General features: G+C 46.5%; 1 protein-coding gene across 33 annotated transcripts in view; it reads right to left on the bottom strand.

Moving 5' to 3' along the window:
* Positions 1 to 21,930, bottom strand: part of TCF7L2 (transcription factor 7 like 2) — a 197,708-nt gene that overhangs the window by 117,317 nt on the left and 58,461 nt on the right. For all 33 annotated transcript variants that reach the window (XM_029245326.1, XM_029245331.1, XM_029245330.1 and 30 more), the window contains one exon: positions 3,334 to 3,435. In XM_029245326.1, the coding sequence (XP_029101159.1) occupies positions 3,334 to 3,435 (102 nt within the window). The remainder of the gene's footprint in view (positions 1 to 3,333; positions 3,436 to 21,930) is intronic.

Raw genomic sequence — 21,930 nt, 5'->3', positions numbered from 1 at the left:
TAATATAAATATTATTTGATCGATTGAACTCCACTTGTTAAGAACATTTAGTCTACACATTCATTTTTTTTACAATGTGGTAACCCACATACCACATGAGAAAAAAAATCCTATCAGATTAAAATATGCCAACAAGATGCTTTAAATTTCCATCTGAAAATTCTACCCCCGTGGGTACCAGGGAAGGTTATTTTCTTAGCAACCTGTGATAGCTATAGTCTCTATAATGGTTAGTAACAAACACTGGACACTTCTCTAGTTTCAAAATAAAACATTAGAAATAATTATGAAACAGCCTGGCCCAGAAATTACAATAAATCCAAATTTCGGAGAAACTAGGAAGCAATCCTCAGGCAATTATTTTGAAACGGGTCTGATGAAACACTGTGATGTGACAACATTTTATTCAAAAGAATAAAAAAAAAAAAAAAAAGTGAGGAAGAGCCCAGTGTCTCGAGAAAAGTTAGCCATTCATCAGAGAATCTGAAGGAGAACCAGAGTCTTCTGGCCCATGTTGAGCTATACAGAGACCCGAATGGTACATGAGCCACAATCCAGAATGCCCCCCGTATAAATACAGATACACTGTACCTGCCAAGCTGGTCTGGGTTGACACGTTGCCCTACATCCAGTGAAAAGGTATCATAAATTTATACTACCAAGGTATACAACTCCTCAATCCCCCAAAACTATACGTGACCCCGAGGTCAGCAACCTCCAGACTTTCTTCCCCCGCTATGTTCCCATTCTCCCTCTTCCAACTCCCTTCCCACCTCCACACCCCCTCCTCAGCCCTCATGTCAGGTGGAGACTGCAGAAATGTACAATTACAGGGCTGACTCATATAACCAAAGACACCATTCAGTTGCCACAAGCATTAAGTATTTCACAAATTCAGTTTCCTTTTTGTCCAAGTTCATGGCTTCCCTCTCCAGCTCCCAGAGTCCACCCTCCACCACCACCCCATAACCTCTGTGCAGTGCCACTCCCCAGGTCCCCAGGAGCAGAGCAGGACGCACAGAAGATGGGATTACAGCTGCCCGCTGTGGCTCCTTTGGACAAGGGTCTCCATTAGAACGTTGGTGTAGGCTCCACAGTGGTTGCTATGGTCAGCATGCCTCCCCATCAACAGCAGAGGAAAAGGGAACCCAAGTCCCTTCACTACGCCCCCTGCCAAAATCCACATCGGCTCTGGAAAAATGTTTCACCAACTCCGTGATCGGTAATTTATACACGAGAAAACAAAGTGCTTAAGGCCTAAGTTGCGGCAACTGCCCTTACGGGATCTGGGGGCGGGGGGGCGGTTGGGGCGGCAGTCATCTACCTCTCTCCAAATGGACAAACCCCATTCCTGAGGGGGGGGGGGGGGGGGGGGAGGGGTAACACTTGCCAGCCTAGAGGTGGCTCACCTCCAGGCCACACCCAAGAGGGGCTGCGGCCACTCGGAACCACTTCTAAGAATTGCATCTTCTCCCCAGACTCAAGAGAGAAAAAGCCTCCAAGAGATTTTGAAGATATTGTCCCTTCCCTGTGCCTCCAAAAACAAGAAAAAGAAAAACAAAAAAAAAACCCATGTGGGCAAGTCCTGCCCAGCATTTCCAAAAGCAGCAAAATACATTTCAAACCTAGACCCCCCACTGGGAAATTCAGGGAGGCAGGAAAAGTGAAACAGACCGGCTTCCTTATTGTCCCCTCAAGGACTTGTAAACCAATCTTTGTGTATTGTTAAAATATTTTTTTACATGGCATTCATTTTTCTGGGAGAAACCTGCATGAGAACCCCAACTCAACAACTTCTTTATGCCTATGACACTGTCCCTAATAATGAGCCAATTTAGAGTAAGCAAAACAGAACCAGCCACGGAAAGTTACTTTCAACTCCCTTAGGAGGACACAGTAAAAGAGAGCAGAGAACTGGGCCCAGTTCCCGTTTTCTGGCCGCTAACTCAGCGTGTGACATTGGGCAATTCACTTAAGGCATCTCTGGACCCGTTTCCTTTTCTGAGAGCAGGTAGGGCCTTAGCTGATCTAAGGTTACTTTCCAGCCCTGAAACCTCAGCATTATAAGAGCATGTGTAATTATGAGCATCTGTTTTATTGTGGGGTTGAAGGAAGGAAGAAGCTTCCGGAAAATGTCAACCTTCTTTCTACATGCCTCATTAAGAATTCGTAAGACCTTTTCACAAATGATGACTCAAAGAAGTGGTTTTATGGAAATAAATTATTTTGTGATATATACACACACATACATGTATATTTAATATTCATATAACAGAGGCAAAATTCATTAAATAATATATACTCAATTATAGCAAGCTACAAAATAAGGAGGCAGTTAGCCTGAAACTTGACACAATGTATCTTAAGATTTTTCTACTTAAAATTATTTTGCCATTTTTAGAAATTGAAAGTAACACAGAGGCAAGATATATTAATGGATAACATTTTGTGATACTTAAATGAAAAACACATGAATTGTTTTGTGCTTTGCATAATTCTACCTGTCACGGATTCATTATAAAAATGTCTTCCATTAATTACTTCAAAAGTATGAAGTCCAACTCATAATATAAATATATAGAAGAGAATATTCTAATAAGGGTGAGCTATCTTCTCAAGAGGTTAATTTATAAATTCCACTTTCAGAGCTTACAAAATCCTAAGAAAGTGCATTAAAAATACATGTAGACATACACTTTATGTTGTTGTCTCTTAGTAGTACAAACAAATGTTTTCTGTATTAAACCCACACGCTTTCAAAGCCATGGATGTACAGATTAAATTTAAGCCTTTCCGAGTTCATTTGTACTCTACGTTTACAATCAATCAGCCCAGGTGAAAATTTTCTAATGTCAGTCTAGATTGTTCCTTTCCAATAATTAGGATTGGGCCGGTGGGAGGAGGTGCAGGGGGTATGACTGGAAAGTCTCAAATCCAGGCTTTCCCCTTCGAGTTGTCTAATTCTCTGCTCTGCATCTCACCTCCCCTAAATGACTTTTTCAGGAAAGATTTGGGGTATTATATTTTCTTAATTGCTTTAATACCATTTCCAGTCTTCCCCACACCATGGTGATTGTGCCCTATTAACTGGAATCCACAAAGCTAGATTCTAACCCAATACTAGGAGAAAAGGGTGGTGGGAACATTTCCAGCTAGATACCAAGGTCCAATAGCAGAAAACAAGTACCTTCTAGATATAAACCATATCCAAGAATATGCCCCAAAAAACTATTTTTAAAGAAAGAAAAACTGATAAACAAGGCCTGTTATCAACAAAAGAGCATTTTACCTCCCCACAGTAAAGGAAGCAAATGCCTCTGTAAGGTCACTTACGACAATGTGTGCCGGCGACGGAGAACGGGCATCCTTCAGGGCTTGTCTGCTCTGGAGGGTCCCCGCCTGGACATCAAGCAGTGGCCATTTCATCTGAAGATACTGGAGGGAGCAAACAAAAAGAACATGGAAAATGAATTTAGAAAAGAAATGCAAAACAGCTACCATGACACATGGATCAGAAACTGCAAAACTTAGAAGCGTGCAGATAACGACACCAAAAAAACTTGAAAGCATGCGAATGACAGCAACATCAATGACAAGAGAAAAATCATGCAACACCGACAGGTTCTTCCTCAGAGTTCATGTTCAACAGGTACAAGCACAGAGCATCAATATTATTAGCAATTAGTTTTGTCTTTACATTCAAACTACAGGGTGGCCTCAGATAAAATGATGCCATTAATACTACGCATTTGGAGAAGAGCAGTGGGGAGGGGGGAGAGAGAAGAAGAGACAGGACACATCTCTTCCGAAGGAATAAAGCAAATGGAGCCGCAAGCCAGAGGTGCCCTGGGAGACCAATTCCGAATCTGCTCTTTCAACAACCTTCATTTCTAAGATGCCATCATCCTTCACTTTCAAGAAAGCTCAGTATATACGTGCAGCTGTCCTTTACTAGAAGCTACCTGAGTAAGGTGAGGATGGAATTCCTCATCCAACCCCAAAGCTTATAAAACAAAAATATTTCATTCTTAAGAGAGGCACAGACAGGGCACGATGCAATTTCTACACTCGTCTCAAAAGGCCAAAGAAATTCTTAACACACAGGTTTACCACAGAGAGAAAAATAAAGGTATATGCCAGATGGGTCCTTCTCTACCCTTCTCCGAGGTAGAAAATGAACACGTGGCACAAGAGCAAGAGCTACTTCTGTCCAAAGTGATACCTCAGCTTTCAGAGAACAATCAATTGATCCAGCTGCGCATCGCGCAGATCGGGGAATCTGAGGGAAGGCGGCCCGTCCGGTCACAGAGATATTTAGCACGTGTATAAGCAACTCCCAGATTTTGACTTTTGTTGGTGCCATTACACCAGTTTCATTTCACAACCAAACAAAACTTAGACACGATGCTAAGATTTTAACAAGGACACATCAACACTAGCCTTTGCACCTCCAAAGGCCGATTGATGAAGGCGCCATCTTGATCTTTCCAGCGGCTGGTTTTATTACTAATTCTATAGAAAACTTACTTGAGGAACATGGATTAAAGCTTGCCTCATGCACAGCCTTCTTGTGAAGCATCATGGAAAGACAAAGATGTGTTCCTTCAGAGAACCTAGGCACACGTGAGGGGGCCAACTCACCACAGGTAAGTCAAGACAGAATGTGGTGAAGCTCTGACAGAGACTCAGGGAACGTGCCCAGGGAAGGCCTGGAGAGAAGGTGGCATTTCTGAGAAAAGAGACTGAGGAAGGCTGCACAGAGTAGGTCTTGTCAAGTCAGAAGGATTCAGACAGAAAGAAAAAGGACGGCAAAGGGCAGTCCAGAAAGAAAGAAGGGTTTGCTCCACCCCCAAATGAAATGAAGAGCTAAAACCATCCACAAGCTTTTTTCCATGGGTTCCTCCAAGACACGACTGTTCCGGCAAATTAAAACCAAACTTGGTGATACCTAAAGCTGGAAGACCTGACCCATGAGCCGCCTGCCAAACTGCACGGTTGTTTTCCCAACCTAGATCTAGACGGGGTTGGAGCGACTTCTGCCACTCCAGAACTTTTACCTAGAAGCCTCCTGTGGTGAAGAAACCTGGTTACGAGTTCTGGTAACTCACCACAAGACCTTCCAATTTCTCACCTCTAAACTGAAGGAGTTGTCCTAGCTGTGAAGGGGATGGGTGAGGGGCACCAAGGGACTTGTAGGATTCTGGGACCCCAGACAGGAAATGTCAGCAGGCACCCCCCCAGTGACCCTTTTAATCAAACCATTTCCAAATATTTGTCCGGAAGCAACATCATCCCAAATTAAGAGACACTGAAGTAAATGTTTCCATGGTCTCCCTCAGCCCTATAACCCGAGCCAGTGGGCTACGGGAGTCTAGCCTGCCCTGTCTCACCCCTACTTCTTCCCATTCTCACTCGCCACTTAAACATATGGGCCTCATTGGTCAAAACCACGCAATAGGGTCATTTCCTTGAGGCCAACCAAAATGGACACCCGCCAACACTGACGTCTTCATCACATGAAAACCTGTGAAGAAACATGCCGAGCTGAGTCGCCACATACCTACACCTCCCTCTGCCCTCAGCGGTGAGGGTGAGATTCATGGACAAGTTTTCGCCTTTGGCCATCTGCAAAACTGATTTGATTGTCTCCAAATACCAGCTCCCCAGAATGAGGAGATTCAGGCTTTGTTGAAGGCGACAGGCCTGCCCTGCGGACCCCACCCAAAAATGATCATACCCATAATGCAATATTAATGCGGAGACTTACAATTCTTACTTTACATAAAAGCTTCATTGTGTGCCATAGCCAATCTCCGCAGGCTACCTGCACCACATATTTTTATGAGCCTACATTTCAGCACTCCGAGCCTACAATACACATAATTTTCAATTATGTTAGGGCAGCCCAGGATCACTGCCTATATAACATTACTGGTTGGAGGAAATGAGACTCGGCCCTGCTGCCCAGAGAGAGCTAACCAAATCCAGATGGTGGGGAAGACGGCCCCCGCCCGGCCGACTCACAGCGACCCTGCAGTGACAGCCTCAACCTCTCTGTCCCACTGCAACTCGATCCCACAGAACCGCTGGGTCCCCACAAATCTGTGCCCGTCCCTTGGGCCTTGGCTGGCACTCAAGCTGACGAGGTTCCTTTTGGGGAAAGAAGTATTAGGCCAGGATTTTTTAAAGGAAGTTATTAACCTCCTGCAAAAGTGATGGGTTTCCCAGGTTCCTTCATCTTCTACAATTGGTCCTTATTAATAGGGAAAATAAATAAATAAAGGGAAGAAAAAGGAAATTAGGTACTATTACAGCCCAGAGGAAAATCTTTTCCTTCCTGGAGACATTTAGCAGCAGGAAATTCTCTTCTGTTGGGTCCTAAAGGAAGACCTGAAGGAGGGGGCATCTCGGATTTATGAAAGGGCTGGATCGCCACGCCACATTTTCCCAACAGTTCAACTTCAGTTTTATATCCTTTTGGGGAAGGGAAAAAAAAAGTTCCCACCATCCCACTATAAAAGCAGCACCGGGCTCCAGGCTCCCTTCCTTTTAGGCTGCTCAACGTGGAAATTATGAATTGCCTACAAAAACATTAAACTTTTCAACAAACTGCAATCAAATGGGGCTGTGGGAATTCCTGCATTGAAAACTGTTGAAATGGAGTCTACTCAAATTTCATTTGTCAAAATAAATAAATAAGTAAATAGGGTCATCTTGGCTTAAGCATTTCATCCTTTGTTTCATAATAATGTTCTGCTGAAGGACCACTAGGGTTTCCCCCGCCCCAGTCATATTTTATGACATATCTCAGGAAGCTTAAGTTAAGCTTTGGACCTGTGGGCAAAGTCTTCAATATATACACCACCAATGGCCTGAAATGAATCAAGGTGGTTTAAAGGCCTGTTGAATTGTCAGCAAAAAAGAAGGTATGTAGCTCTAATTTCTCCTACTCCACCTTCCCCAATAAAAAAGGAAAAAGGAAAGGCAAATGGGGAGGGTCTTCCAAGTCAGAAGCCCCCTCCAAGATCTACGTTCCTGGTGATCGGCAAGTACTCAGGTGGGCCTGACAGGACCTGCTCCCCCAAAGGCATCCGCATCTCCATGAGTCCCATTTCCGTGACAAGGACAGCGAGGAGGGGCTGCTGGGAGGTCTTTGTACAAATGCATTGTCTGAACACACAGGACAACTCAAAGAACAACAACGATGATGCTAATGAAGTTGCCGGGAAACCCCACATCCTTGATACAACACCAAGGCAGCTTCCCGGTACTTGCTTTCATTCACTCCCTTCCATAGATGGACGGGCACATGGAGACCACCCCCTTATTTGTTCAGAGCAGGGTTGGCAAACTTTTTCTGTAAAGAGCCTGATAGTAAATAATCTTAAGCTTTGTAGCCCACACCATCTCTGTCCCAACTACTCAACTCTGCTCTTCTAACACAAAAGCCACCACAGGCAATACACGTACGCATTACGTCATGGCTGTGTTCCAAAAACCTCTTTACAGATGCTGATGTGCGAACGTCCTATGATTTTCCTGGGTCAGGAAATATGTATTCCCCTCTTGATTTTTTTTTTTTTTTTTTTTTGCGGTATGCGGGCCTCACTGTTGTGGCCGCTCCCGTTGCGGAGCACAGGCTCCGGACATGCAGGCTCAGCAGCCATGGCTCACGGACTTAGTTGCTCCGCAGCATGTGGGATCTTCCCGGACCGGGGCACGAACCCGTGTCCCCTGCATCGGCAGGCGGACTCTCAACCACTGCGCCACCAGGAAAGCCCACCCCCTCTTGATTTTTTTAACCATTTAAAAATAATGAAGGGGCTTCCCTGGTGGTGCAGTAGTTGGGAGTCCGCCTGCCAATGCGGGGTACGCGGGTTCGAGCCCCGGTCCGGGAAGATCCCACATGCCGCGGAGCAACTAACCCCGTGCGCCACAACTACTGAGCCTGCGCTCTAGAGCCCGCAAGCCACAACTACTGAGCCACGTGCCGCAACTACTGAAGCCCGCGTGCCTAGAGCCCGTGCTCTGCAATAAGAGAAGCCACCGCAGTGAGAAGCCCGCGCACTGCAATGAAGAGTAGCCCCTGCTTGCCGTGGCTGGAGGGGGCCCATGCGCAGCGGTGACGACCCAGTGCAGCCACAAATAAATAAATAAATTTATTTTAAAATAATAATAATAATGAAAACCGTTCTCAGCTCACAGGTTGTACAAAAAACTGGTGGCAGGTGGGACAGCTTTGACCCGTGGGCCACAATTTGCCATCCCTGGCTTAGGGACTGAATGTGTAGATACCTGAATCATGTCAGACAGAACCCATTCCTTCACTGGGTCTTAAATCCAGACAGCCACACACCATCATATAGAAAAGCATGTTCACTGTCCCAAAAGCAACCTTTTGGATGGAATTGTCATTGGCAGACTCAAGTTTGAGGGCAAAAGCTTGGAAAAGAATCTGAGCTCTCTGGCCGTGACTCCCAGTCACAAGGTCTAACCACTGGACCACAATCTCAACGGAAATAACCATTCCTTCTTCCAAAATGGAAGTTTGAAAATCCCTGAGCAATTCTGGCTGGAAAAGGTTCGCATGTCCAAAAGTTCCCATCCACTTCCCGGGAGACACTAGCAACGCATCACATGTCAGGGAGTCACCACAGAAGAGCATCAGGCAGGGGGCTTCCCTGGTGGCGCAATGGTTAAAAATCCACCTGCCAATGCACGGGACACGGGTTCGAGCCCTGGCCCGGGAAGATCCCACATGCCGTGGAGCAACTAAGCCCGTGCGCCACAACTACTGAGCCTGCGCTCTACAGCCTGCGAGCCACAACTACTGAAGCCCGCGTGCCCCAACTACTGAAGTCCGCATGCCTAGAGCCCATGCTCCGCAACAAGAGAAGCCACCGCAATGAGAAGCCCGTGCACCGCAACGCAGAGTAGCCCCCGCTTGCTGCAACTAGAGAAAGCCTGTACGCAGCAGTGAAGACCCAACGCAGCCAAAAATAAAAATAAATAAATTTATTTTAAAAAAAGAAGAGCATCAGGCAGAAATTCCGCAGGCCAGGGGTGACGTGCCCTGGATGCTTTGGGATCAACTTAGTAGGTTCAGAAGCTCCTCTTTTTTTTTTTTTTTTTTTGTGGTACGCGGGCCTCTCACTGCTGTGGCCTCTCCCGTTGCGGAGCACAGTCTCCGGACGCGCAGGCTCAGCGGCCATGGCTCACGGGCCCAGCTGCTCCGCGGCATGTGGGATCTTCCCGGACCGGGGCACGAACCCGTGTCCCCTGCGTCGGCAGGCGGACTCTCAACCACTGCGCCACAAGGGAAGCCCACAGAAGCTCCTCTCTTGCAGAACTCCTTCACACATCATATCGTTGGAATTAAGCCCACACTGTGCCAACCCTGTTTGCCACCAACAGATGGCATTAGCCCCCGGCTTGGGCAAAATGCAGGGTTCAGGGTGGGAAAAGGGGCACCGTAGGGCCTGAACAGACTGTTAAATGGAGATTAAACCAGTCTCTTCTGGAAAACAGCCCGATGGAAAGCTTATCACCCAGAAAAGGGCCGATTTTTAAACTTTGAAGGCCTTGCTCCCCTTCCCAGCCTGATATGCATTCTTTACCTAAACACAAAAACGCCTACAAAACATCCTCTTCAATCCAAGCTATTTCTTAGTAGAGGTGCTTTTTCCTAGGAAAATCCATTTTACAAGAATTCAAATTAATTGGAAACCATCCTCATGGTAGATTTGGACCACAAGGGCTTCCTAACTCACTATTGCCAGAAAGCGGTACAAGTTGTGTTTCTTATAAAATGGAAAGTAAATACTCTGCCTAAACACCCCACACTGAGAGTACTGCCAGCCACGGCCTATCACGTCCAAATGCATTCATCCTTCCTCCCTTGCAGTGTAACTTGCTCCCACCTTCCCCCCCGGCAGGCTCATCATGGAACAGGCCAACTCTACTACAAAACTTTACTCTGGAAGGGGTAAAACCATGCTTAAGTTCACATCACTGAACTTGACAAAAGAAAAGGCTCCCAGAAGCCCCTCATCCTAAGAGGAAACTAGGAAAACTTAGTGAGACGACAGGAAGCCAAATATTAACACTGACGGCACATACACACTTTCTTCAGGAGCTCGTATTATGAGGCTCATCCCTAATACACATCTGCACACTTAGGTCTACTAAAGAACAGGCTTGCTGTCACTTTCTAAGCCTTTTTCATTTCTCAGAACTGGAAGATGGAAAATCCAGCCCATCTTCCATCAATAAATAATTTGCCCTGGAGATCAGGGACCCGCAATTTATCCAGCATGGTTGAAATATAAGAAGCTGTGATTAATTTAATACTCTAAAACATACAGGTACCAACAGGTTTCCAAAAGTTAGCAGTGATCACATATACCAAATAGCAGAAGCTCCGTGAAACCATTTCAGAAGGCTCCAGAATCCTGCAGGATCATCAGTGGCCACAATTATAAAACTCGTTTGATCCATTTTCCTACAGATGCAGAGGGTATAGGAGATTAGGCTGCTTTGTCCTAGGTTAAAACATAGTCCAGTAATTTCTTCTTTTGAAAATCCACTGAGAACCTAAGGTAGAGGTTCTGTTTAAAGAGGCATTATTTGCCTATGAAGCATGACTGCACAGAAGAAGAAAATTCAGGAACATGTGGTTTCTGCTGCTTGGGATTTAGCGTAAGTGAGGATATACTCTAGTTACCTAGGAAAAGCAAACCAAAGACCTCAGAAGGCTGAACTTGGAGAAAGGAAAAAGCTACAGAAAAAGTTCAGTAAGATGTTAAGATTGATTCTCATTCTCTCTCTCTCTCTCCCTCTCCCTCCCTCTCTCTCTCTCTCTCTCTCTCTCTCTCTCTCTCCCTCCCTCCCTCCCTCAATGAAACCAACATAATAGGAACTTTGAATCGTTCCCCTTAAAGTCACTACCCCGTTTCTCAACATAAAAAGAATACGGGGAAAAGGGCAAGGGGGCGGGGAGGGAAGGGGCAATCAAGGCATCTGTGCAAAACAACAATTTAATAGCTTTTTTATCCTCTATCTCTATGGGTTGGTTGTGATAAGATTTTTTTTTAATTTAAGTATAGTTGATTTATAATATTGTGTTAGTTTCTGGTGTATAGCAAGGTGATTCTGTTATATGTGTGTGTATATATATATTCTTTTTCAGATTCTTTTCCATTATAGGTTATTACAAGATATTGAATATAGTTCCCTGTGCCATATAGTAGGTCCTTGCTGTTTGTTTTATACATAGTAATGCATATCTGTGAATCCCAAACTCCTAATTTATCCCTCGCCCTCCTTTCCCCTTTGATAACCATAAGTTTGTTTTCTATGTCTGAGTCTATTTCTGTTTGGTAAATAAGTTCATTTGTATCATTTTTTTAGATTCCACATGTAAGTGATGTCATGCGCTATGTGCCTTTCTCTGTCTGACTAACTTCACTTAGCGCGATCATCTCTAGGTTTGTAAGATTTTTAAATGAAACCCTTACAGTTAACCTTTTTGCTCTTAATCATAATAACTAAAGGGTCCTGATAATATCACTTCACATTCAGAGTATTTACAGTTCATAATCACTTCCACAACAAGCCTACAAAGTAAACAGTCAGGCAGGTACAACCGACATTTGACAAGGAGGGCACTAGGGCCAGCACGGCAGCCCCAGCCCGCCTGAGGTCCCCGGGTCAGCTGGCAGCCCCGTGGTGCACAGGGCTCCAGGTCACCAGCATGTTTCAACTTCATCCTGACGTAATTTACAACTCCCCTCCACCTTCCTTGGGTTTCTTATCAACTAACTGTGAGGCATCCTCACCTGAACTCTAACCAGGGATCAGTGTCTCAAAGGGCATGGCTAAGGGAACGCCTCACAGTGTCCCCACAGGGATCCTTTTCCATCATCTACCATCTCTCTTCTCCCCCCACAGGTCACTGGGCAAACATTCAACTATTTTCCTCCAAGGCCACCAGAAAATTATTTCTACCAGAGCTCCGGAGGACAGTAAGGTAGTAAGGGAGAAACAAAGCAACACAAACAGATAACAAACGAAGAAACGAACAAAATCCAACAACCAAAACTTGGGACTGTTTTCTTTACCTGGCCAACTATTCAACAGCCAGGTCCCTGAGATATTTTTGCATTCGCCAGGTCAGTGGTTTTGCAGGAAGGTTATGGGATAGCAGCTCATGGAAGCACAAGCTGTGAAGTTTGTCACTTGGCCCTTTCTCTCGAACCCGGATGGGGCCCCTTAGACTGGGGCAAGGCCTTCCTTCCACTCTCCAGATAAAGTCAATCTGAAAATTATGACTGACTGTGTGCTCCTGGGAGTAGCACATTGGGAGAAATGGTCTGGAAACCTACTTTCCAGGCCCAGCTCTGCTGCTAGCTGGGTAATCACTTTGATTTCAGTTCTTCACTGGGCAACCTCTTCCCCACTCTGGGCCTAAGTCTATAGTAGAAAATTGGGAACATGACCTCAAAAACCCCCTCTGCTCTAACACATGCATTCCTGCAGCATTTACAAAGCATATGCTCAGTATCCAGTGTGGACTACATATTCTGAGGCCTAGAAAAGTCATCTAAGACCCAGCCAGTAAGACAGAAAGCTAATGAGTGGTACACAGGCCACCACAAGAAAGATAGAGAAACATCGTGAAAAAAGATTTAGTTCCTGACCGTGACATGGTCCCAGGCTCCCAAACCACACTGGTTTGTTTAGAGAGAGACTTTTCTCCTGACCCACTGCACACCTGCTTAATCAAACTGTCTGGGACAGGGCCCAGGGGTCTGTATTGTCTTTTTCCCAACTTGCCAGGTGACTCTGATGATCAGTCATTAGCATAAATGATCAGTGCCGGGGCAGCATCAATAAAGAGTCCCTTGAGTATATATGCAGATTCCACCTTCCTTTCTCAAAGGCTCTTTCAAACCTCTAAATTGATTGTCACATCCTTTTTTAAGTGGTCAATGCAGATAATCTCCAAACCCATTTTAACAGAGGAGAAAGTGAGGCAGATAGAAATTAAGTGACTTAGCCATGCAGTTACTAGGGATTCTGAACCAGAATGTAGAGTTTTGGTATTTTCAGGCCAGAATTGAGTGGAATGGGCAATGGGTGTCCCCCAGAAGAGGGCAGAGAAGATGCACAGGAAGGGAAAGCGTGCAGCCACCACCCCTACACAGAGAGCCAGCAGGAAACCAGCCTTAGAGACAGGGTGTCCCCCTGTCGCGACCAAAAGCACCCCCCACTCACCATCTCACACTCTTCAGGCAGCTTCAAGATTGAGTTCCCCAAAGAAAGGCTGTGGATTCCAAGAAATGTCAGCCCTGCTGTAAGCACCCAAGTCTCTGAGCCATGCCTAGTGGACATGAAGCCACTAGAAGAAAGGAGAGGAGGAGCCCTGGTCCCCCCGTCTTGCTCAAGCAGGTCGCCTGGTCCCCAGCCTCCAGGCAGGGCAGCCCCAGCTCGTTCCCCACGGCCGCCCCGACGGTGGCTGACAAACAATGAAGGTTCACATGCCAATGTAGGGACTTCACATTAAGAGACAAACCAGAGACAACCCAACTTTAGGCAGAGAAACATTTACAATCTTCTCATTTTCAAGTCAAACTTGTGATCACCACATTTTTTCTTACTGCTTCTTACAAAAAGGTCCAGTACAGTCCAGTTAATTGGAATGTTTTGGTTACCACCTGCTCCCCTACAAGCAGGCTGAGGTGGATGCACGCACCTCAAGACCAGGAGAAGAAGTTGGAATTCCTGGAGCGGCTCAGGGTCCAAGTGTGGGCATCAAGGGAGCTCAGAATATGGAGCACATTGAGATAAGGGCACACCAAGTCTCAACCGATGGATGGATAAACAAAATGTGGTGTAGCCATGCAAGGGAATATTAACTTGGCAATAAAAACGAATGAATACTGCAACGTGGATGACCCTTGAAAATATGCTAACTTAAAGAAGGCAGACAAAAAAGGTCACATATGGTATGATTCCTTCTATACGAAATATCCGGAGTAGGCAAACCCATAGGGACAGAGAGTAAATTAGTGATTGGCGGGCAGTAGAGGGATGGAGGATTAGGGGGTGACCACTAGTGGGTACAGCGTTTCTTTTTGGGGTGATGAGAATGTCCTGGAAATGGTGATGATGTCCGCACAGCCTTATGAATATACTAAAAACCCACTGAATTGTATACTTTAAATGAGTAAGTTTTACAGTATGTGAATTAGATCTGTTTTTTAAATGAATTACAAAAAAAAAAGTCACTTGATGGTTTTCACACTCATTTCAGAGACAAGTGGGGTAGGAGAGGACAGACGCGTATACACAGACCCCACCCATAATGCCTAAGGAGGAAGCAAAAAACAGGTGAACCTCTTCTTTTTCTAAAAGAAGCAAACCCTCCAAAGTTTCTTGGGAAACAATTTCCAAATGTGATTTTGGCTGGCGTTGGATCTTGAGGAAGGAATGTTACCATGGCAGGTGAACAAGACTTCGTGAGAGACGTAAAGAGCGTGGGATACCCTGGATTAGAACTGCTGGTTAAGAGCACAGGACTGAGGAACAGAAGTGTGTGCTGTTTCAAGGCCCGTGGCTAAAAACAAATAGAGCAGAGCAGATGAGTCAACAGAACCACAGGGAGTTCAGAGACCTGAACGCTACAGTCCATCCTCCACTGTCCTGTGACCTGGGGCAGGTCAGGGTGGCTCTGCACCTCAGTTTCTCCATCCAAAAAATGGGCATGGAATTGCTTGTCTAAAATCTCCTGACCGACCTCTCCACCATCCTTCCGAACTCAAAGGATAAATGGTATAAATGAAGTAAGGGAAAAGAATTACATAAGATTAAAGAGACTTAAGATTTGCTATTTTTTCCTCCAACTGCACCGAGGATTTAAAAGCCAGAAGAGTTACAGGTCTACCAGGTAAACTGTTAGAGACGTAGCCAATCAGATGACCTTTGAGAGGTACGAAGCCAGAGAGTAACAGGGTCCTGACGACCCGGAAGGGTTATTTTTAATGCATGCATGATCCGATCTCAGCAGATATTAAAATCAAGAACGCTAAAAAATCCCTTCCTTTCTCCACGGCCGGGAGCTCTCGAGACTTGGATTTTTCTGATATGGGGCCTCCTCCCTATTCTGTATTTCTTCCCCCCATTCCATGACAATGAGAGACAGCAGCAGTCTTGGCAACCAACAAGCAACCAATGAACGTGCTTTAGTCAAGTTCACGTAGGAACCAAATGCAAGACAGACCTCAGCTCCGGTCCTCAAACTCCAACTGAAACCGTGAAGCAGGCTGCGTTTCTTTTTTCTTTTTTTTCCCCCCTCCTGTCACATCTGAAAGAGGTCAGTGGCTCCAGCAAGGTCTCCCTGTCCGAATTTTTATTGTCTGATTCTAGCTGTGACAAGCATGTGGTGACGCTTCGTAATGTGACACCCAGGAAGCCGAAAGGTCAAGCAGCGGTGCTGGTTAATTTTGCTTGGGGAGGAACAAACCCCCGAGCCAGGGGGAAGATGTAGTGAGGCTGACCTTCTGGAGGCCCCCCGACGCCCCTGCACACAAGTCTTGCTGCCTCAGCCAGAAGCGGCCTGCCACTCAAGTATCATTTTGCTATAACAAATTACTCCTAACCCAGGATTACGGCTCTTTCCAAATCCCTCCTAGAGAGCAGGGAAATAAACATTCTCTCCCAGGAATCAGCCCCAGTCGTTTCTCCTGTTGGTAATCCTCGTCTCTATTTGCTGCTCCTACAAGCCCCCGTCTGGGAGGTCTTCGAGACCATTCCGGCCCACTCTCCTTTCAGACATGGGCTGAATGTCTCAATTGTCCATTAAGCACAGTAACAGATGAAGGCGGGCTTTCTGTCCGGAGGAGCCTCACACAATAGTTCCCTTTGCCCACACACTTCTCGTCCGCCGGCGGACTCCACTGGCTTAATCCCAGTCACTCAAGGAAGTCCACACCCCACATTCCTTCCTCACGTTCCAGAGGGACGAGTGAGGACAGGTCGCCATCAAGCTGCTCTGCTCCAACTCCACAGCACTGCAGAGAAAGAAGCAGGGCTGCCCCCATGGGAGAGCATACCACTGGGGGGTAGGATCAATGGGGGCGGGGGGGGTGGGGCGGGAGAAAGATCTGGAAAGAAGAGGCAAGACAGCAGACTGCAGGCAGGAGGAACTGCCTCTGACCCCAGCCTGTGGTTTCCTCTAATAAACTACCAGGAGATATTTCGAGCACAATCACCTCATTTGGGGAAGGAAATACAGTTCTGTCCACTTCCAAAGACTCCTGTGAGATACTGGGATACTCCGGGCACTGGGGACAGAGAAGGCTCTTTTGTGTTTTTAATTGTACGCAGCGAGAGACCAGAATATGCCAGGAAGCAAAGGGCAGAACAATGGATGTTACAATCAAAGTGGGTGATTTGAAGAGATAGGGATCTCGGGGTTATTTTACAGAGACTTTCTCCCTGGAGAGAGAGATCGGTTGACAGCGTACTCTCTGACACACTACGGGCTGGGAGAGAAACTTTCCAAAATAACCCAAAGGCACTGAAGAGACAGACAACAGAGAAAGACAAATAAAATATCATATCACTTCTATGTGGAATCTTAAAAAAATGATACAAATGAACTTTTTACAAAACAGGAACAGCCCCACAGACTTGAAAATAAACTTAGGGTTACCAAAGGGGAAAGGTGGAGGGAGGGATAAATTAGGAGTTTGGGATTAACATCTACACACTACTATATATAAAATAGATCAACAAGGACCTACTGTACAGCACAGGAAACTCTACTCAATAATTTGTAATAACCTATTTGGGAAAAGAATCTGAAAAAGAATGGATGTACGTATATGCATAACTGAATCACTTTGCTGTACACCTGAAACTAACACAACATTGTAAATCAACTATACTCTAGTATAAAATAAAAATTAAATTTAAAAATATCCAGATAAGTCAAATTCCTGTTTCAAAAAAAAAAAAAAAAAAAAAAAGGAATGCCAGGTAAAGAAACGGAGTTAGGTAACACAACTCATTCTGAATTGAGCGCCACATTCACCTTCCCATGTGTAAGCCCAAGCTGACCACCTCCCCTTGCTCAACAGGGCCACTGTGCCTCTCTAAACCAACTTGTTCTCTGCTTTTGTGGTTTTAGGCTTTAAAAGAACTTGGCTGGGGAAGGCGCAGTAACGATCTAAGCTACCACTTAGCTCATTAGTATGTCATCTGGACAGGCAAAATCAATTCCAACAGCATCAAGTTTGGTTATTCCCTCCCCCAAAGGTCTGCACTATTAATAGCAAGAAAGTTTCCCAGGCTTCAGTTTATTTGCAATCCCAACCAGCCCTGACCACGGAATCTGGCCATCTCCACTTCGAGAGCTCCCAGAAATCTGAGAGAAGGAACTTCAGGTCTCAGTCTTTTGACAGCAGCAAAGACGCAGGAGGCAGGCTGAACTTAAAGATTTCAGGTCAAAGAGGGCTTGATCCCCAGAAAGGGCTGGCTACCTCTACCCATCTAACCAGCTCCTGTGCTCTCTCTTTCAGCCTGAGCTAACCCTGCGAACAGAGGTCACCACCTTATCTCCCCACTGTGGAGTCAGCTGACAGAAGCTTCTAGAAGCAGCAGCTTGGTTCAAAATAAAATTAAGGGCTTCCCTGGTGGCACAGTGGTTAAGAATCCGCCTGCTAATGCAGGAGACACGGGTTCGAGCCCTGGTACGGGAAGATCCCACGTGCCACGGAGCAACTAAACCTGTGCGCCACAACTACTGAGCCTGCGCTCTAGAGCACGCGAGCCACAACTACTTGAGCCCGCGTGCTACAACTACTGAAGCCCGTGCGCCTAGAGCCCATGCTCCACAACAAAGAGAAGCCGCCGCTCCCGGCAACTAGAGAGAGCCCATGTGCAGCAACGAAGACCCAACACAGCCAAAAATATTAATTAATTAATTAATTAATTTAAAATTAAATTAAATTAAATTAAAAATAAATAAACTTAAAACCTCACTAATTCAGACCAGCAGAATGTTAAGAGCGCAGGCCCAGGAGCTGGAATGCCTGGGTTCAAATCCAGGATCTGCGGCTTAGTACTTCTAGGGCCTTGGACAAATGGCTTCACCTCTCTATGCCTCCTGACCCTTGTCTGCAAAGTGAAGATACCTCCCTCTTAGGACGGGTATGAGTGATTGGTCGTGCACCACTACAGCTACACCCATTTGATGTATGAGACGGAAGGCCAATGGGGTTCATGCTCATGAAGCACGCGATCTCACTGCAGGGAGTAAAGGAGAAAAGAGAAGCGTGCGCTTCGTGTAATAAACGCAGGAAGTCAACAGACAGAGAGGCTGGTCGACTTGGCTGCCTGATGAACAGACCGGCTGATCATGGCACGCCATTACTGTCCACACGCCAACGGGAAAGTAAGAAATGGTTCACTCGGGGGGCTTCCCTTGTGGCGCAGTGGTTGAGAGTCCGCCTGCCGATGCAGGGGACACGGGTTCGTGCCCCGGTCCGGGAAGATCCCACATGCCGCGGAGCAGCTGGGCCCGTGAGCCATGGCCGCTGAGCCTGCGCGTCCGGAGCCTGTGCTCCGCAACGGGAGAGGCCTCAACAGTGAGAGGCCCGCGTACCACAAAAGAAAAGAAAAAAAAAAGAAAAAGAAAAAGAAATGGTTCACTCTAAATATTTAAAACATATCCCTCTTCCTGTCTTTACGTACCCTGGCGAAGGGCTCTGCCTTGAGCGTTCAACCCCAGCTGTCTAAATCTCCCCACGCCCCAAGGAGGGGAAGCCAAGTTCATGAGGTCCCGCTCAGTCTCCGTTCAAGTACAGGTGACTAACCAGTCGTCCCATCTGAAAGGCCTTCTGGAGTCCGCCCAACACGCTCTGCAGGCACGGGGCGGGGGAGGTGGGCACACAGCGAATCACACGCTGCTACAAATGGAGAGGGGAACACTAATCCAGCAAACTCTCCTGAATGACCTTGAATGCCCAAGTGCCCCAGGAGCCTTGTTCTTGCCTCCCCGAAGTCCCCTTGCTCCCTTTCCTCTGGACCACTGAGCCCCCACTGGGTTCATCGAATCTACTACTGTGAGGACCTAAGGCAGCAAAACAGGGGTCACGGGGCCTGCATGTGCTCAGACCAAGTTCCCAGATCACATGCAGAGGCAGCTCGGACCGGGGTTCAAGCCCCAGCTCCGTAACTCTGATCACTCACCAAAGTATGTATTGAGTGCCTAATACGTGCCAAGTGCTGACACTCAAAGAAATCGAGTTCTTTAAGAGAAGATACCAAAGCAAACCATCTAAAAGTAGGGGGAGCTTGGGCAAATGATTTCACCTCTCTGAGCGTTCGTTTTCTCATCTGTAAAACGGGAATATACACAAAAGCCATCTCAGAGTTCTCGTAAGGATCAAATGCTTGCCACGGTGCCTGGCGCACGGTGCCTGCTTAGTAAATGCTATTCTATCATTAGCCAGCTATGATATTGTTATTAACATAATCAGTATCAGCGGAATAAAACGCCCGGGGCCATTGCACAATTCTAAACCATCCAGAAAAGTCAATCCCCAGGTATCATCTCATGCTTAAAGGGAAAGGAACACTTAGCCCGAAGTAAAGCAAAGTGACCAAAAACATCCCTCGTGAACCAGCCTCGCCTCTCCAGATTACTCCCGCCCCATGCACCAATACATTCATTCCCAGCCTTCTGGTCAAGTGGAATTTTCCTCTGTTACTGTGTCTAGTCTCCTTCATGTCTGGTCTCCAACTAGGTACACCAAAGCTCAGCGGCAGGCCTCGTGTTCTAAGCCACTGCATCTCTTCCCTCCAACTGGCCCTCAAACTTAAAGTGATTTCTTAAATGTCTGCAACCCGAACAGAATTCTGATTCTTCCCTTTCACCCTCTGCAAACAGCAGACACACAAGGCACAAGTTGGCCCACAGAACAGGGGGTTGCAACGCACTAGGTCAGACCCAGCAGCAGCTGCTCCAGGGCTACCAAGAAACCACACGAACTCATCATCCAAGAGAGGTTTTACAATGTGCATACGAAAGAAAAATGGCAAAGGAAAAAGAACCTCGAAAAAAAAACCTACAGCTTTTCTCCCTGGCCATGTCTTGATTTTTTTTTTCTCCTCTTTCTTCAGAGATGTCGATAAGATTTAAAGCCTCACCTGTTAAAAACATTCCCTAAAGAAGGGGCAGAAAGTGGGGAAAGGGAAATTCGAAGACCTCCCTGGTGCCCCGGGCTCGCCACCGTCAGGCAGAAAAACAAGAATCAGCCACTGGCACCCTGGTTCAGTCCAAAGACCAGTGTGGGTTTCCTCCTGCACTGACCACGTACTCCGAGAATGGGCAGAGCAAACGGCCAGGCTGTAAACAAGCCAAGTGAGATACGAAAATGCCCAGAACAAATACAGGTGGGTTGTCAAGTTTTAGGTGCAGTTTATAAAGAGTGGGAAGTCGGACCAATTCTAGTGCTGGAATCCCAGACCACCACCCAGTTCCTTAGAGACTTCAGGCAGGGCACCTCAGTTTCTCTGGCTATATAATGGGAGCTACAACAGCTCTTTCAAATCAGAGATGCTGCCAAATCAAGACTCCAGGTAGTGGAACCCAGCACACGGTAAGTGCTCAAGGAATAAATGTCAGCTCCATGACCACCGTCATTAAGTTGACATTTGTCACATTTGGGCATTTTGGCAATCACGTCAGGAATGCTTTCTTCGTTGTTGTTATTATCCAACACTACAGTTTGTCATCAGAAATCTATTTCCTAGGAGGTAGAAATAAAAAGGGAAGCTGTGTGGTTGGAAAAATGAAAAGACAACAATACGCAGTAGAAGTCCTCTAATATTTGTGTTCTTCCTATAGGAAATGCCCTCTGCTAAGTCCTTTACCCATTTTTCAGATAAGTTTTCAGGAAACTGAGCTGGGAGACCGTAGGCAACCAGCCCAAGGTCACAGGACTTGGAAGTGAGGGTTACGAGGGCAGAAAACATGTGTGTCTCTCTGTGCTCCTGTGTCAAGTGTGAACGGTCTCTTTAAGCCTCATTTAACATTCAACAAATATTTATTGATGCGGGAGCCAGGCATTATACTGGGTGCTAGAGACAGAAGAGAAAGATCTGCGGGGCCTAAGAGTCAGGTGACGTGGGTGTCAAGTCCCAGCTCTCACCCAACTTGCCATGTGACAGCGAGCAGAGATTTCAGCTCCCCCGACCCCCAGCTACTGTAAAATAATTTCCCCTCAACCACCTCCCTCACAGGGTGGATGCAAAGATTCCCCTAAACCATGATGGAGCTGCTTGGCAGCTTCTAGCAGAGCTTCAGGATTCAGTCAAGACTGGTTCCCTTCCTTCTATCCCCACAACCCTGCCCGTCTCCCCAAACAAGCCCTGGTTAGTGTATCTATAAACTAAAGATAATAGTAAGGTATCTGAAAAGCACTCAGACTGTAAGATAGAATATCAGATATTATAAACACACAAGTTAGTATTATTAGAGGAATGCACCAGCCTCTGCATCCAGTTGCCTCACTGCCACGGGCAGCTTGCTCCTGGTACAGTCTCAGCAAAGCACCCTCCTATCAGGTAAAGCCAACGCAGTAGCCCACCCTGGAGGGGAAAGGGGGAGGGAAGTGGGAGGGGAGAGGGCAAGAGGGAGCTGAGCTGTACAGGATGCTTGTACTTCCAGGCAGGAAAGAGGGGCACAAAGCACTAGTGCCAGACTGGATCCACACGCAGCGAGGGGGTAAAGTAGGGGGCGGCAGTTCTGCCGGCTTCCATGAGGACACCCGCTACCTTCTTTTCAGCTGGTTCCCCATCAGCATGGCAGCCATTACATCTCGCTCTCAAGGCCTGTATCAATCAAAAAAGCATGCCAGGCCC

This window comes from Monodon monoceros, unplaced genomic scaffold (genome assembly GCF_005190385.1).
Source record: "Monodon monoceros isolate NGI ecotype Baffin Bay Population unplaced genomic scaffold, NGI_Narwhal_1 Super_Scaffold_4, whole genome shotgun sequence".
In the NCBI taxonomy this organism is placed as follows: Eukaryota; Metazoa; Chordata; class Mammalia; order Artiodactyla; family Monodontidae; genus Monodon; species Monodon monoceros.
Note: the sequence above shows the minus strand (reverse complement) of the source record. Positions and strands in the feature narration are given on the sequence as shown.